At 42.1% G+C, this 12,703-nt stretch overlaps 1 protein-coding gene across 1 annotated transcript in view; it reads left to right on the plus strand.

Moving 5' to 3' along the window:
• The window catches only part of Sorcs3 (sortilin related VPS10 domain containing receptor 3), a 624,914-nt gene that overhangs the window by 326,976 nt on the left and 285,235 nt on the right, over positions 1–12,703 (plus strand). Inside the window, exon 4 of the mRNA XM_005352452.2 lies at positions 4,701–4,859. Within this exon, the coding sequence (XP_005352509.1) occupies positions 4,701–4,859 (159 nt within the window). The remainder of the gene's footprint in view (positions 1–4,700; positions 4,860–12,703) is intronic.

A 12,703-nucleotide genomic window follows, 5' to 3' on the forward strand; every position in this document is an offset into this window, starting at 1 on the left:
TCCAAGTCTCTACCCAACCCTACGATGGCTCCCTTAATTAAGATATGTGCTTCCCTGCTCCCCTATCCTACCTTCCTGTATCCCAATCATCCCGTTGCCCCAAGTTCTCCCCATCCAACCCTTCTCACTTTTTTCTCCCCATCTCCCCTTACCCCCCTCCCACCCCACCCTTAAGATCCTGATTTTTTGCCTGTCAATCTTGTCTACTTCCCCTACCCAGGAGGATAGCTATATGTTTTTCTTTGGGTTCACCTTCTTATTTAGCTTCTTTAGGATATCAAAATAAAGACTCACTGACCTTTATTTGTGGCTAGAAACCAATTATGAGTGAGTGCATCCCATGTTCATCTTTTTGGGTCTGTGTTACCTCACTCAGGATAGTATTTTCTATTTCCATCCATTTGCATGCAAAATTTGAGAAGTCCTTGTTTTTTACTGCTGAGTAGTACTCTAATGTGTATATATTCCACACTTTCTTCATCCATTCTTCCATTGAAGCACATCTAGGTTGTTTCCAAGTTCTGGCTATTACAAATAATGCTGCTATGAACATAGTTGAACAAATGCCCCTGTCATATGATCGGGCATCTCTTGGGTATACTCCCAAGAGTGGTATTGCTGGGTCCAGGGGTAGGTTGATCCCGAATTTCCTGAGAAACCGAAACACTGCTTTCCAAAGTGGTTGCACAAGTTTGCATTCCCACCAGCAATGGATGAGGGAACCCCTTCCTCCACAACCTCTCCAGCAGAGGCTATCATTGGTATTTTTGATTTTAGCCATTCTGACAGGTGTAAGATGATAATTTGTGTGGCATGAGATTATCTCCTCTATATATTTGGCATAATGACGTGTAAAGCACAGTTTACCCTGAGTCTTAACTCAGGACACAGCATTTCCTGGCTTACTTATGCTAGTAGTATGTTCTCATTTTTCCCAGCACCAACAGGTAACATTGTGCTTTTTTTTTTTAATTATTTGATTCTTATTAATTGAGTTCTTGTCCTCTAGGTCAGAGGTAGAAAGTGAGTTCTAGGAGTAAGGGTTTCTTAAGGCTACTGTTTTTTTTTTTTTCAGTGAATTTTGTAGACATGTTTTAAGAAAGCACGGAGGACTCGGTGTGTGTTCTGGGGAGCTGGCAGGATTGCAGGACTTCAGGGCATAATGAGGAAATTGCTGTCTTTTCAAGCTTCAGTTTCCGTATGTGCAAAGTGCAATAACCACACTTGTTTCATGGGGATTATGTGAGGTTTGGATGAAATATCAGGTGACACTCCTTGCACTGGTTAAAAGTGTAGGCTACATTTCCCCGTTCTTTCATTCTTCTCAGAAAGCAGGATTGAGACATCGGAGCCATGAAAGAGACAAAGCTGCAGAGATCCAAGTATATAAAAGGTTTTTGGAAGAGCGAGTCAGAGAAAGGTTGCAATAAAAATGTACTCTTGCAAACAGAAGTTCTGTAAAAGCCCTGCACCCTGTCAATATGCCTTATTATATGTACATTGATTTCTATAGCTAGACACTCTACCTCTGCGCTATCCCTCCTAAATTCATTTATATATATATATATATACATATGTATATATATACATATGTATATATATTTATATATATATATATATACATATGTATATATATACATATGTATATATATACACATATACATATGTGTATGCAGGGTCTGTGCATGTGTTAGTGTTGGTGTGTACACTTCTGTGTATGTGTGTACATAGTGTGTGTGTGCAAACATGAGTACACACAGAAAGAGACAGAGCTAAAAGGAAGAGAATTCATTGTACAAGATATTTGATGGCAAGTTTTATACAGAATGTTGCAACTCATGGGGTATAAAATAAAGTCCATTGAGGATGGTGGCCTTATCTTCTAATTAAAATCGTAGGCATGGAGCTTTTTATTTCTGCATAAAATAAGCAGTTTAATTCTTCTGTGCCAGGGATGATGATTTCCTTGCACAGTGCATGACCAACCCAGTGGGTAGATACCATTGTTCTTACCTGGTTGCCTATGCTCTCAGACTCTACAAGCCCTGCAAGTATCTCTCCTAGTGTCCTCTTACAGCTCGGCCCTCCCACGAGGGTCCCCTGTCCCTTTAGAGTTCACAGGAGGAAGAGACTGCTGCGTGTCTACTAGTCCGTACAAGAGCTTTGCCCTGGATTTTCACATACGAATGAAAAGGTTATTGAACTGCATCCATTAAAAAGGAAAAAAAACTTATTGATAACTAATGATGACTTATCTCAATTACGTCAAAGCAAGTATTTGAGAAAAAGCCTGATCTTATTTTGGAAGGAGGGAAGGGACAAAAGAGAAAAAGAATTGTGAATCTCAGCAATTAAAAGACCCCTTCAAGAGCTTGCTTTTAAAAAGCATGCTAGTTAACAGTTTTATTTTACAAAACATAGACAAGGTTTTTCTTTTGTTTGTTTTTTGTTTTTGTTCCTGTTTTTTTAAACTTTATTTTTGTTATCCAGCCCCCATGTTTTACACCATGTAATGTTAGTCTGAACAATGGTTGGCCGTACACCACAAGGGTAGGATTTTAGTAGGAGATAGATGTGCTTGCTCAGTCAGTCACTCTGCGGACAATAGCAACTTGTAGAAGTTTTTGACTGAGTTCAGTTTTCTTACTGTGAATAATAGCAACGATCAGGAAGAAAACAGATTCGATGTTGGGATTCGACCAGAAGTCAGTCCACAGGCGGTGGCAGAGGCACGTCCCACACTATGAAGAGTACCACATAAAAGTCCGGCCTGACCGTACATGCTTGGTAACTGCAGTGCTGGGAAAGGGACACAGGAGGATTCTGGGAGATCACTGGCCAGGTATCCTATCCAAAATAGTGAGATTTCTGTTCAGTGAGAAACCCTGTTTCAAAACCTAATATAAGAGATACAAAATGTCTGTCCTCTGCATGCAGGGGGCAGGGCACAGCCTCCAAGTATACCTATAACACACACACACACACGACAAACACACACACACACATGACAAACACACACCACTCAAAAGACAAGACTGGATTTAGGAGAAGAATGAGAGAAAGAAGACAGACATCAATGCTGGCACACTCCTTCCTATGAGTGGCTGTGGAAGTACTGAGTAGCTGAAGTACCACTCTGGGGTGTTTTGTATTCTAGGTTTTCTGAATAAAGTATCAAAGCAGAGAACTGTGGATGGCTGTGCTCACAGTCCTGAAACTAAGATCGAGTCTGGGATGAGTGATGCTCATTTGGAGACTTAATGTATGCTGGAAGATGCCAACTGAAAAGGGAAGGAAAGGAATAGAGAATGAAAGTAGTACTGAGTAAGAGAGAGGGTCAAAATGAAATGTCACATTTAAAGAAAAATCAAGAAAAGTCCAATATTCAAAAGATAAGAAGGAAGAACAGATGAGTGTGGTGTTCCAGAAAGAGATTCCTTCAGAAAGGACAGGGAAAGTCGCCAAATACTAAAGAGTGTCAGTGTCTGTCCAATGGCCTTAAGCACTACAAAGGCAACCATATCCAAGGTAGTAAATGCCATCCAAGCACTCTGGGTAGGAGCTGAACCACCTTGGACAGAATGTTAAATAGCAGTCCAAACAATGCCTTGGTCAAGAGCACAGTTCGCATTCTGATCATGAGCCTAGCCTTTAAAGGCTGAGCCACGGCTGCATCAGCTGTGTTAGCCGGAACAGTGCTGGAGAGCTCACCTGCGGATGAGGATGAGGGAGAACTGGTTCACTGACCCCACCACTGAGACTCGGAAGCAGGACCACAAGTTTGCCCTTCCCAACATCCACTGATCTCTGAGCTGCTGGAGCTCGTGAAGGTGCTGGTCCAGCAAACCCCAAACTACAGAATCTCCACAGGGCAAGAACAGGACAGCCAAGAGGAGACCAAGTGAGGGCCTAGTGTGGCTAGCGGAGCAGAAACCAGAGGCCCCAAAGCAGACCAATGACTTGCTGCAGTGATCACTTGCAGATGTGATGTATGGACCGAAGTGTACATTTGTGACTCACTGTTGTTATACCACAAAGCCCATGATGAGATTTTTCTTTTCTTTTAAATTTTATTTGACCTGAGGGGAGTTGGCTTCAAGGGCAGAGGATGGATTCAAAGCAATAGGGAGGTGAGTGGGATCGAGATGCAGGATATGAAATCTACAAAGAAAAAATAAAAAGTTAAAATAGAAAACAAAAACAAAGAAAGAAACGCAACTTATATCATGTGTTGAAGGGTACTTCGGGTAATGTCAGACTCAAGTTAATATTGAAGAAACCAAGACTCCCACAGTTTAAGAGTTTTCCCATGCCATAAATACATATAAGACTTTTGAGATGCAAACTTTCCTGATGCCAAAGCCTTTGGATCGCCCTCTTTTTTTACTTGGCTTGGGTGTCAACCCCAGGGCAGCAGTATTTCCTAAAGGACCTCTGTGGATTTGTGCTTTGGGAAATTTCTCTAACAAAGGTATCATTGAGTTAGAACTGGTGTCAAAGGGTGAGGAACATCATTCCTGTGCTCATCACTTCGACGATTAATTAGTACAAACTGAAACCTCCTTTCGTACCTAGACCTAGACTCACACCCTATTCCAGCTCAGTAAATCTGGGGAGAAAGGAACGATGTATATCGTATTGTTCTTGCTCATTCCACCCTATTAATCCCATCCTTACTTCTGCCTCTGCTTTGTCATTAGATCATGCTTCTCAGCGATCCCGAGATGGAGAGCAGTATCTTGATCAGCTCGGACGAAGGGGCAACTTACCAGAAATACCGGCTCACATTCTACATCCAGAGCCTGCTCTTCCATCCCAAGCAGGAGGACTGGGTGCTGGCCTACAGCTTGGACCAGAAGGTGAACAAACACTGCTCATGTTTATAAGTTGTCGCCTGGGGCCTTCTCTGTGAAAAGTACTTGTTTGCTCAGCTCAGATTTTGGAGAGAATTGGCGATATTTCATTATTCCAACCATGTTGGTTTTGTCTTTGGCAATGAACTTTGCTTTCTTACTCTTCAGTGTCAATATATATATTATTGGCAATATTTATTTTTCATTCACAGTCTTATATTGACTTCCTCTAACATTTAATCACTTCACTTTGTTTTCTAAGTCACTGTGAGGTCGGTAAGAGGGGCGTCATCACTGTGGTTTTGTAGTGACACCCGCTAACAAAGGTGCAGGAAGTCAGTGTTCTTGTCCATCCTCTTCCATCTTGGAGCTGGGGGAACGGAGTGAGAATGACTACTGTCAGCTTCTGTATCTAGGGTGCATTCCTTCATACTCCACTGTCTCGATTTGGTGAGATTTTAGTATACTCTTACTTTCTAGGGGTGAAAGGGAAGCGTCAAGAAAGTCTCTGGTATTTTCTGAACATGAGTTAAAGGTTTGGTGGCCCCAGAGCTCTTCTCTCTCAACCTGAAAATCCATGTGTTCTGCTGTGTACTTGACAATGCCACTGACATGCTTCAGAAACTTCAACATACCTTATAAAGAACTCCTGATTTTTATCTGCTACTGAAGCACCATTGATAAAAACTCAGAGACAGATATTGGGGTTCGACCAAAAGGTCAGAAGCCACTGGCTTTTTACCTTGACCTCAGTTCAAAAATGGTGGTCCTGCCTCCAGGAAACCTCAGCATGAGACTGAGACTGAGAGCTGTCTCCTCCCATTTTATATTCCTCTCCAGTTCTGGGATTAAGGGCTTGCGCCACTACTGCCTGGTTTCTATGGCAAGCTAGTGTGGCTACTGGGATTAAAGGTATGTGTCATTGCTGCCTGGTCTGTAAGGCTGGCCTGTGTGGCTGTTTTACTTTTCTCGCCTTCAGGCAAGCTTTATTTATTAAATAAATAAATAACTTGTATTTATTGAAATACAAATGAAATGCCACTACACACTATTGCCAACCTTCATCTAGTATTCTCCAATTTAGCTGCAACATAAGAAGTTGGGCTGCATCTTTTCCTTAATTTCTTCTTCCCAATCTGTAAGGTAGGAGCTACTATTTTATCTTGTTGCTGAATATCTGTTAGGTGACTCCATCATTGAATGGATGTTTAAATGCTGCAGAACTGAACCTATTATATTTGTTCAACTTGTATTTCATAATAGAGATTACATTATTCTCATCATATTTCCTATCACCTCCCAGGACCTTAGTTCATATGCCAACTGTTTATGCAATAATATTATGGGATCAATCAGTCAAAGGAAAAAGATAATTGCAAGAACTATCTCGCACAAAGATAGTCACAGAATAGTCCGAATGAAATTGTTTCTTCTCTCTGCTCTCCAAGGACCTGAAACAGTTGCTCTTCAGTATCTACTTTAAATATGTGGCGGGGAATGTGTGTGTGTGATGTCAGCACCTTTAAACAATAATTTCAACATAACCTTTGCATCTCTCGTTAGCAGAACCTCATGGTGGGCACCAGGTGCTTAGTGCAATCCCCTAAGGACCCCTGCATGACATTTGCAGAGCGCAAACCATTGCAAATATGTTTCTTTCATGGCATCAAGTGGATATTGTGTGAAAGACTTAGCCAAATGTCAGGCAGTCTGTGAGCTTCGATGCTTAGTGTAGCCAGAAAATTTGAAGCTATGTTGAAAGAAAAATAAATTACTTGGATGTTGTTAAACGGCTGGTTGATAATTCATTTAGATGAAGCCCAAAGCACTTAAAGTATATTTTAACAGAGGCAAGCTAGGTTAGAGGCAACAGACCCCTCACACCAAGAGGTCGTTAAAGCAAATGCACTATGTCTCGTGTTATTCCCTGTGTCCTTTTCCTCCATTTCCACAGCACCAAGAATTTCAGGGGCATTGCTCATGGAGTATGTTTGTGGATGTAATGCCTCCAAGATATTCTCAGACTTGATGACTTTTTTTTTCTCACTCAGAATAAATATTTGTAACATGGCAGCGGGTGTTGATGGATTTTCCTAATCACACCGCACATTTCCAGATATGTTATTCCTTCGGTACTTTTTCTTGTTGACACCTTCTGCTGAAAGTGGCTGACTATTCTACCAGGGCTTCTATCAAGTCCGTGGCCATTCTTCCTTTGAATAAATGGCACGAGGAGGGACGTGAAGCCCCTGGCAACATTTGCAGGGGCGGCATAAAACACCTCTCCCTGTCTAATGCGGGGGAGTTTTTTTCCTTTATTTTGGGTGGTAATGTAGTGGTATAGAGTCCAGAAGAGTGATGCTCTGTCTGTGCAGTAGCAAATGAAGATACCAGGGTAGCTGGGATTGATATACAAACGTGCTGTTTCAGGCTAGGGCTCTCTCTGGTGTGCATGCGTGGAGGCAGCTGCTTTCTTCTAGGGAAAATGAAAAGTACCGGCATTAAGGTAAGTGCAGCATCACAGGGAGATGTTTGTGGTGAGAGTGAATCGATGTTCCCATTATTGTGCCTTTGATGAAATGCACTAGCAATTCCTTTAGAATCAGTAAGGCTATCTCCTTACGTTGTATGTATTACAAAAGATCTAATTGAATGATATTTTAAAGGGATGATATCCAATTGCTTTACTTTTCAAGCTGATGCCCCAGAGCTGCAGAAGACTTGCTAGTGGATCTAATTTGGAAAAAAAAAGGCACTGATGGAAAAATCATGAGGCCTTTGCTTCTTCCTTCAAAGTCTTTTCTGCTTCCAGAGGAGCATGGCTGGGGCTCTTGACCAATTCCTTTTGCTTCTTGCATTTTGAGCTTTCCACTTCTTCCTAATTCTTTTGCCAGCTCCTGCTGTGGCCTCCCTATAGACTCTCCTACCGTCTTGCATTTTGAAATAAAAGGCCTCAGTACTTAGGAAGCACTCAGGATTCATTCCTGGCGATAGGAATCTTTGGAGGTATTTTATAGCAAGCTTTGAGGTTGAGGAAATGAAAGGCAGTAGTAATTCATAGTTGTCCAGATGGAAATGATAAAAGCAAAGCTACTTCGGTCCTCTCATCTCGGGAACAGGCTGCCTTTTCGTGGGATGCTGTGTTGTCTTGTAAGGGATGGGTTCCATCCTTCTACCAGCCTGCTTCTCCATTTTTAGCTAAGACAGTTTATATTGTGTTCCTTTGGTTTAGCTGGAAGGCCCAATAATCTTACTAAAATAGCATTTTTGAAGGAGTTTGAGATAGGTTTTGAAGACGGGGGCTTGTAGAGCTAGCTGCTGTCCTCATTTTATAGAAGCCACATGTCTAAACATTCCTCAGGCTGACAAGGGGCTCAGTGTGGTTCCTTCAAAAATGGGCACATGCTTTGTATTCACAGATGCATAGCCCCCTGGCATGGGGACTCACTCATTGTGGGGGAGAGTTAAAAATAGACATTTTTTTTTTCTGCATGGGGATCAGGATTGCAAAGCTTCTATGACTATCTTTGTGGCAAGATGAAATTAGCCAATTCAGCTTGTTTGGGAGTTCAGAAATGAAGAATCCAAAGAGATTTCAGATTCCATTGTTTTCAGGCACTTTGGGACTATACTCATCTAGAATTGCTGACAATTTCAACGTGAAAAGCACTTTCTTAAATACTACCCAAGGTAATGAAAATTAACTGTTACAGTATTTGGGAGCTGGCATGAAACTAAGGAGTTTCTCCACCCACTTTCTTCCTCTCTCCGCACCCACTCCTGTTTCTCTCTCTCTCTCTCTCTCTCTCTCTCTCTCTCTCTCTCTCTCTCTCTCTCTCTCTCCTGTGTGTGCACGAAGATCAGAGAGATTGCCTCCTCAATTGCTCTCCACTTTATTTTTAAAACAAGATCTCTTCATCGAACCTGCAGTGACCATTACTGCTAGAGTGGTTGGTCTCTGAGCTCTGAGGCCCCTCCTATATCCACGGCCCCACCTACCTACAGCTAGGTTTAAAAATGACCTCTGGCCACACCTGGCTTCCACGGTTAGCCTTACTGAGCTTTTGCTTGATGCTGACTGCTGAACTCAGGTCATCATGTTGGCACAGCAAGCACACAGCAACAACACCCACTGAGGCATATTCCCAGTGCTTGCTAATATGATACTTTCTTAGTATAAATTATATTAACTAATTAAGTAATGTTAGGGGGGTCATTACAAGGGTTTCATGTATGCAGGACAAGCATCTAATCACCTGAGTTACATCCAAACACTCTGATTTTCATTTTAATTGATCAATAATCCATTAATAATTACAGCACAGTGTGAATCTCAATGTGTATACTTCTAGTCTATTGATCAAATCAAGGCAATTAGCATATCTACCTCTTTCAGAGCTAAGATTTCTCCCTAGTGAATGACAGGTTTTCTGTATCACCCCTTCTCAGCCACAAAGTAGCTGCTGGATCGAGGAGCTGTTTGAGCGGCTGATGCAGCTTCAGGCACAATGATGCTAATGTGAGTATTGGTGCAGAGCGTGCATGTCCCATGCAAACTTTGCCAATTGGACCATACCTGTGGTTGCTATGCCAGGTCAGGAGAAGGTCCTGGAGAATTCGATGATAGCTGTGTTGTTGTGCAGGGCCTCAAAATTCAAAAGGAAATTTAAAGTTGTGCTTCTGGAATGTGGGATACAAATGAAGCTGTGCCTCTCATTTCTATTCTCGTTCTAAAGCCTCAGATTAAAATGTAATTGTATTCAGATCCTTCGGGATTAGTAGGTGATGAGAACTTCCTCAGTAGCCATTGGCAGAAACCGGCTTTGTGTCTCTGCATCTGGTGGGGATAAAGCTGTTGAGGATTAGCTGGGAATGGCCGTGGTTTTGAAGCTTGTCATCCATGGAATAGAAATAGACCAAAAGACATTTTTTATTTAAAGACAATTTTGGCGTTTTCATTAGACCATCTCCTATTCTCATAAAAATGGATTTGTGTATCATTTAAGACAAAGAAAAGCCCATTAACATAGTCACCTATTACAGGGGCACTGTTTGTACAGTGTTTTCGTCAGGACAGCAGGGGTGTGCCCACTGTATCCTGGGTTGTGGGACATTCACCTTGTGACTGAGACACACAGTTCAAGATACTCTGTGGAATTAAAAAGTTTTCATCAATCTATCTGACCTGAATTCTGAGTGATAAAACTGGATTAATGTAATTGCCATGGTGGTACAGAAAGAACCCTGATTAGTGCCAACCTCCAGCTGTTAATGCTCACGAGAATGTAATTAACTCGGAACAACCTTCGGCACAATTGCAGATCCAGTGGCCTGGGTCCTTCCCAGCTTGTCACTTTATATCAACTCCCAGATTTGCGAGTCAGTGCGTCTGCTTTTAGGTATGCGTGTGCTCTCGCTTGCTATTCTGTTGCTCTGAAAAACGCCATGACCAAAAGAACTTGAGGAGGAGAGGGCTAATCTCATCTTACTAGGTACAGAGAAGCCAAGACAGGAACCTAAGACAGGAACTTGAGACATAATCAGCAGAAGAACACTGCTTTCTGGCTTGTTGCCTCTAACTTGCCCAGCTACCTTCCGTATACAGTCCAGGCCCAGTTGCCTGGATATGATCCTGCTCACAGTTAAGTGTGCTTCTTAACACCAATTAGAAATTAAGACAATATCTCACTAGTGTTCAATAGACCAATCTGATGGAAGAAAAAATGAGGTATCCCCACCCCCTTCTCAGATGTGTCTAGGCTGTATCAAGCTGATGCTGTAACGTAACCAGCTCATCATTTAAGGAGCCTGACCTATTCCTTAAGAGAAAAAGAGTGTTTAGTAAAATAATGAAAGAAATAACCCAGCATTCTTTGCCACCATTCCTACGGAGATGTAAGTAAAGATGTACTTACTGCAGATAGAGAATTAATGATAGGCCAGGATCACAATACTGCCATGGTCCACTTGGTGAAACAGTGAGCTCACTGTGGTTACATGCAGAAGAATGAGTGATGGGTTTGTTATAGGAGCATGGACATCATTAAAAGTCCATTCTAGCATAGGCGATGACCTGCAAAACTTCAGCCCTTGATTCTCTGCACGAATTGCATGCAGTTCAATAGGTCAGAGTTTTTTCTAGGCAGATGATCTGGTCTGAATCCTCTCAGCAGTCTTTACTGCTTATATAACTTGGGGATTAAGGTGCCTTATTCATTTAGTCAGTTTCAGGAGCTTCCTGAGCCTTGGGAGTTGTTTACTTCCTGAGTTTTCTGAAGCTTCCCTCCAGAACTCAGAGAACAAAGAGCACAGCACCCAGATAGGTAATAATTCCTTTTCTCCTGTGGTAGAAATTTAATCATAGTGCATTTATAATCTTGGGAGGTGGCTATCGTTTCAGGGACACCAGGAAGCTCAATTTTTTTTAGCCTTCTCTGTATTCTTCTGCATGCTTCCTCATAGACTGACACTATGTGTGTGTATGTGCTGATTCTGTGTGCTCATGTTGTTATCCTAACTCAACCCTGTTATTTATACCCTCACCATGGACTTCTAGTTTTCTAGCAGGACTCAGGGCTGCTGCTAGTCCCTCTCTGTCTTTAAGCTTTTGTCCTCCTGTCCAGGCAATATCTTTTATTCACGCTCTGCTCTCGCCTGCATTTTAACTGCCCACTCTAGTATGACAGTACCTGACTGTTGAAACGAGGATCAGCAATTTAAAGAAAATGATAATTTACACACAGAGACATGTGTGTTGGGCCTCCTGAATAAACAGCATCCCCCCACGAATCCAGATCCCTGTTCGAGAAACACCACCCGACTCTCCTGACTCCACGTGTTCCTGTTCCCTCACTGTCTTCTGCCCTCCGCAGGGGCGGTTATCAGATCAGTTTCTAATGTATCATGCAGATGACTTTCAGCTGGTTACATTTATGATGGAACAGTCAAAAGACACATTCCTCAAAAGAAAATTTAGAAGGCTAAAGTCAGAGAAACGATATAGAAGAAGAAATGCTTTAGGGAGAAACATCCAATATCAACAAATATAGAGAATTAGATCTCACCACATGCAGCATTTATTGATATTGAGCTGACCCAGCAGATCTAGAGAATTCTTAAGGAAATGTGGTGATATTTTGTTTGTGATCTAACAAACAGAGCGTGCCTGAAGATCAGAGAAGCAGAGCAGGCAGCCACTAGTTCTTATGTCTACCAAATCCAGAGACCAAATGGGGTATTCTGTCTTGCAAGTCCTCAGACCGAATCCTGAGCTCCTGTCTCTTCCCATCTAATAATCCTCTCTTTGTCCAGCAATATCCCTTCTTGTATCCATTTCTAGTGTTAGGATTAAAGGCATGTAACTCCCTCCCAAGTACTGATATTAAAGGTGTGAGCTCTGTTTCTCTTTTAGACAGATTCAGTCTCGTGTAGCCCAGGGTGGCCTTGAACATACAGAGACCCATCTGCCTCAGTCTTTCGAGTGCTGGGATTAAAGGTGTATGCCACCACTGCCCGGCCTGTATGGCTAACTAGTGTGGCTAGCTCTACACTCCTGCTTTCTGATGTCCATTTAAAATGAACAAGCTTCATTTTTAAAGATATATTGCTTTCTACACCAGTGCTGGCACTCTTGTGGTGGGACTCTTATCCCAAAATAATATCTATTGGCTTTAAATGACTTTGCTTCCTGGAAAATATCTTGGTAAACTTACCATGAGACACACACATATTCATAATTTGATACTATTTTGTAGTAATAGGAGCGGCAGGGCTGAGTCCCCAGCACCCCGGCCGCCTGCCCGGCTAGCTTATGCCCGAAATAACAACACACAAACTGTATTCATTTAAAC

The sequence above is a fragment of the Microtus ochrogaster genome, chromosome 8 (genome assembly GCF_000317375.1).
Source record: "Microtus ochrogaster isolate Prairie Vole_2 chromosome 8, MicOch1.0, whole genome shotgun sequence".
Taxonomy (NCBI): Eukaryota; Metazoa; Chordata; class Mammalia; order Rodentia; family Cricetidae; genus Microtus; species Microtus ochrogaster.